The following is a 5,028-nucleotide window of genomic DNA, read 5'->3' as shown; positions in this document are numbered from 1 at the left end:
CAGCGGCAGAGAGACACCCCCACCCCCCTACACCCCCCTTTACGGAGTAGCCCGTCCTCTGTGGAGCGCGTTGCTGGACCCTGTCCCGGGTGGCAGAGCCGCCGCTGCTGCTGCAGGCCGCTTGTCCGGCTCCAGATCGGTCGTAAAACACGAACCTCGGGTGACTCCGAGCATGCCGGCAGCGTTAGGGTGGTTCTCGCTGTTTGCTGCTGCGAGTCAAAGGTGGTGCTTGCTTCTCTCTCCGCAGGGATTATCTACGACGTGATTGTGGAACCTCCCAGTGTGGGGTCGATGACAGACGAGCACGGGCACCAGAGGCCGGTGGCCTTCTTGGCGTACAGGTAGGAGGGTGGGAGCAGGGCTCTGCCCCTGCCAGCGAGGTGCTGCAAGTGCCTCAGCACAAGTGAATAATTCCATCTCGCAGAGCTGCGCGTCCACTCTTCTTTGAGCTCTCTGTGCAAGGCAGGATCTGTTCTATATCAGTCCTTGGTTTGCAAAGATTTGGAAAAAAAAAAAAAAAGCAGCATTTAAATCAATGGAAATAGAAAAACTCAGTCCTTCTAAAACTTTTAAGAATGAAAAGTCTGGTAAGAAAAAAGTTTTGAGCTGGCAATACTTCTCTTTCCTCCAAACCGTTGCTATTAATGTTGAGTTTTATAATGGATGCGGACACACTTAGAAATAGAAAAACTCAGTCCTTCTAAAATTTTTAAGAATGAAAAGTCTGGTAAGACAAAAGTTTTGAGCTGGCAATTCTTCTCTTTCTTCCAAACCCTTGCTGTTAATGTTGAGTTTTATAATGGATGCAGACACACTTGATCATATTTCATAGCAGCATATATAATATTTGTGAAACTTTTGGTTCTGGACTTTTAAACTCTAGTGTAATTAGGACTCTAGTGTCTGAGGGTGGGGAACTCACAAATGTGTAACAATAATGTCTTCGAGTTTTGCTTCTGTTACTGAAAATAAACTAGAGACTGCTTAGTAACATTGCTCTGAAGAGGGTTAAATCTACAGTTGTAACTGTGGGTTTTTATGTATGTGGAAACAAATAATGGTCATTGTTAAATACCAAAAGAGTTCTTTGAATCTGGGAGGTCTGTGACCTGCCTCATGTACAGATTTTGACTTGGACTAGGTGTAGTGTATGTCTTGGACTGGCTTGGATTGTTGCGATGTAGATGAATCAGGCAACTGCAGGGAGTTGATAGAACTTTAGTACAAGTCAGTGAAAACAACATGAAAGATGATAAAATCAATTGTTTTCAGGATATGAGACAGTAATGATAATCTTAATTCCTGTATTAGCATCCACAGTAGTTTCATCCATGCCGATTTTATGAGGTTGCTAGTATTGCTAATTACAAGGATAGAAAAAAGGTTCAGTGACTGTTGGAAGCAGGACTCGTGATCCAGGTGCAATATTCTTTCTGCATCTTGGCTTCCCCTCTCTCCATCTGAGCTTTGTAAGAAGGAAATCCATCTGTGTGGACTGACAGAGAGCCGGGGCACTTTCAGGCTGGGTCCCCACAATCAATATGTGCAGGTTCAGTGAGCCGGTAGCAAAACATACTGCAGGCAAGAACCGCTTTTGCTGTGTGCTGGAACCAGTAGATGTGCTTTGTGCACTGACATAGTGTTTTGAGTGGGACTTGTACCGAGATGAGGATTCAGGCACTGCTGCCTAAACATCAGGAGGGAAACAAGATTTGGAAAACTCATCGGCCTAGGGGTCATGGTTCCATGCCTCGAGCCATCTGTGAAGTCAGGTGCTACTTTCGACCAGGTATTTCTGAAAACTGATGAGCTTGCATGGTAGCCATCAGTATATGCTATTACATATAAAACCACTAGTATGATTGATTGGTCACCTTACAGACTATCAGTCCTGGAGATAAATTACATATTAAAACCTTGATGTAATTGCATAACATCAGTTTCCATACCTGCTTCTTTTTAGAAAGCCAGCCATCAAAGTTAATCATCCTGGATATTTGTACAGCTAAAGCGGGTTGAGTAGATGGGGTTTGAAATGTAAATAGCTTCTTTAAAACTAAGCTTTTTCTGACTCTCTCTTCTCTCTCCCACCCTTTTTTCCCCTTTAGAGTAAACGGGCAATATATTATGGAAGGGCTCGCATCCAGCTTCCTCTTCACAATGGGCGGCCTAGGATTCATAATTCTGGACCGATCCAATGCACCAAATATCCCCAAGCTGAACAGGTTTCTTTTGCTCTTTATTGGATTTGTCAGCGTGCTTTTGAGCTTCTTCATGGCCAGAGTTTTCATGAGGATGAAATTACCGTAAGTGATTTGATATTCTTGCAGCTTTTCTTCTTTTAACATAGGCTCATGTGTGCCTATGTTAAATTTAAGACTAACAGAAGATACAATGAGGTATGCTAAAGATCTGCAGCTTGGCTATAAGTTGCTTTTTTCAATGCTTTGTGGAACAAGCTGTCTTGAATGAGGTGGGATGCTTTTGGGGCCAGCTACTGTAAGATTGTGCTGTGGTTAAAAAAAGGTGACCGTTCCTGGTATGTCAGAAGATATGATTAGTGAGTCTTACTTAAAATGAAGTTTAACGTAGATTGAGTATGTACTGGTCAGGGAAATGTAACTACAAGGTAGGGCTTTGAGGAAAAAGCATCAAAGCACTTGAACGATGGCAAATGAGTTCTTTATCCTGACAGTGTACATGAGAGATCATAACTAGAAGAACTGATGGCAGCATTAATGAGCATTCAGAAACATCCAAGGCAGTCCTAAAGTAAAGATGATGTCTCAGGTTATTTTTTGTTGCTGGAAAACTGAACATAACATTGAAGCATACAATATACGTGAACACTTTAATACATCTGTATTCACAGATGAAAAAGTAGGAAAGATCTGGAGCTTTTAGGCTGTGCAAAATCCAAATGCAGGATATTCATATTTTTTTTTCCCCCTCTTTATTTCTCAGTTCATGTATTTCATTTAGAATAGCTGAAACCTGATGGTTGGAGGTACTGGTAGTTAATTTCTGGAGCAGTTCCATGAGGTGTTGACTTAAAAATGACAGTTATTCTTCCTTTCTTAAATATTTTTTTTAACCTCTGCAGTGTAGTTATAAATTTTGTTTCATAACACAAAAGCGATGCATTCCCTGGCAGCAGGTAGCTGGGTAGGGACCTGCTGTATATTTTCTTGCTTCATTGAGTATATGTATTTTAACAGTTCTGTTTCTTAAACTCATTAAAGAAACAGGGCTTCAGAGAAGTGGAAGAGCAAAAGAGACCAGAGTTGTGTTGAGTGCCAGAAAATGTTAGGTTATACTGAATATCTTAACACTGGTAGTTTATGTGAAGGGTACAAATAAAGAACCTTTCATAGGGTGTAATCTGGGCTTCAGAAATTCCAAACAATTACCAAAGATGGATTAAGAACAGGCTAATCCATTTTCAGTGTTCATTGAAGAAAATCAGCCAAGGAAGGAGGGTGTAGTTAAGCTGGCCAGTTTGTACGTTGGACAGGATTTTGTTTTAAATAGCCTTGATCAGCAAAGTTTTTGGCAGTCTGAAGTTTTTGTTTGAAGACCGTATGTCTCTTGATTTTTGAGGAGTGCTGCTTGTGTTTGCTAACCTGTTTTTCTAATTTAAATTTGTTTTCTGTAGGGGCTACTTGATGGGTTAGTACCTAATGTGATGTATGAATGCCTGAGCTGAATTTACTCCTCTTCATGAATTGTTTAAGAAGCAGCAGCAAGAAACAAATTTCCAGTCACCATCAACAGGAAAGAGACCTGGCCATGAGAAGCAGCTGGGGAAGGAGTGCTTTCTCTGCAGACAAACTCTCATTACCAATGGCTGATTTCTAGTTTTGAAGCAATGTTTTATCATTTCTGTTTTAGAGCTTTTGAAAAGAGCAAGTTACCTGGCTGGGTTTTTCTTTTCTATCCCAATTCAGTATGAAATAGAGAACCTGTCTTTAGCTCTACCTGAAATGAGTATTAGCCATTGGCTTGACAGTTCTTTGTTGCAGGTCTGTCTCCTCTTCCCTGTGTGGGACAGTTATATGTGTGAATCGGAGAACAAACACCTGAAACGGTTCTTTTCAAGTTATAATTAGAAAATTAGTAACTTTGGATGATTTACAGTCGAAATACAATGTGTCTGAAATTATTTCAAAGGCACCTTTGGCCTTGATACTAATGCCTCTATGTGAGCAAATCCAGGCATGCACTGGGAAAGGTAAACTGTATGAATGTGCATTTCTTTTTGAAAAAGTGTATGAAAGGAGCCAAATAAAAATTATTTTCTACAAAATTATTTGAATTCTATGCAGTTTCTGAAGCTTTTTCTTGTGTGTGTGGCTTGTTCTACATCCAGGCTTGGAATGCCATACCATGCCATGAATACATAATTTCAGCTTTATTTGTCACTATTGAATAATGACTTTTTTTTTGTTTTTTAAGTATCAGGGACAAGAAACATCTCATTTTCTATGAACTTGTACTGTATCCAAACAACATACTGTTATCAGTAGCCAAGAAAACTTACTTCTGAAGCTGCTGCCTTTTTGTGGGGGAGGTGAGGCTGCAACTTATTTTGTCTCCAATTTAAAAGATTGAATGTTACTATCGTGTTTCGTTGAAGTGATGTATTGCATTCTGGGGGAAGGAAAGATACCTCTAAATCTCCATAAATGTCTTTTTTGCAAGTCATATGTGTTTAAAGCACTATTTTCATCTGTATAATAATTGTCAGTGAGAGATTATGTTTATTCCTGTAATTGTGAAGTAAGGATTACTGTTCACATACTTAATCAAATTTTTGAGCTAGCTGTTAATCATCTGCCCTCAGGATGTGTCACTTCCATTCCCTCATTCTTACATACAATGCGATTTCTGCATTTGCTCATGTTGCATGTTTGTCATTAAGATTTAAGGTAGCTTAAGCTGGTTTATGAGGCTCATAACTGCAAAGTTTCCAGTCTTTTTAAAGCGGTTATCTTTTGGTCACTCCGGTTTTGGTGAGACGTGCTAACC

General features: G+C 40.1%; 1 protein-coding gene across 1 annotated transcript; it reads left to right on the top strand.

Moving 5' to 3' along the window:
- The first annotated feature begins 228 nt into the window (after nucleotides 1-228).
- OSTC (oligosaccharyltransferase complex subunit (non-catalytic)) lies at nucleotides 229-4,317 on the top strand. Its single transcript, XM_009885488.1, has 3 exons — nucleotides 229-341; nucleotides 2,109-2,306; nucleotides 3,656-4,317. The coding sequence occupies exons 1-3, from the start codon at nucleotides 292-294 to the stop codon at nucleotides 3,672-3,674; spliced, it is 267 nt and encodes an 88-aa protein (XP_009883790.1). The 5' UTR covers nucleotides 229-291; the 3' UTR covers nucleotides 3,675-4,317.
- Nucleotides 4,318-5,028: the final 711 nt, after the last annotated feature.

The sequence above is a fragment of the Charadrius vociferus genome, unplaced genomic scaffold (assembly GCF_000708025.1).
Source record: "Charadrius vociferus isolate BGI_N301 unplaced genomic scaffold, ASM70802v2 scaffold55, whole genome shotgun sequence".
Lineage (NCBI taxonomy): Eukaryota > Metazoa > Chordata > Aves > Charadriiformes > Charadriidae > Charadrius > Charadrius vociferus.
Note: the sequence above shows the minus strand (reverse complement) of the source record. Positions and strands in the feature narration are given on the sequence as shown.

What these genes read in the sequence shown, in the direction of transcription:
- OSTC (XM_009885488.1), top strand. Translation starts at nt 292, where the DNA reads ATGACAGACGAGCACGGGCACCAGAGGCCGGTGGCCTTCTTGGCGTAC. An exon ending in GTGGCCTTCTTGGCGTACAG is followed by an intron (nt 342 to 2,108) that starts GTAGGAGGGTGG and finishes TTTCCCCTTTAG; the next exon opens with AGTAAACGGGCAATATATTA.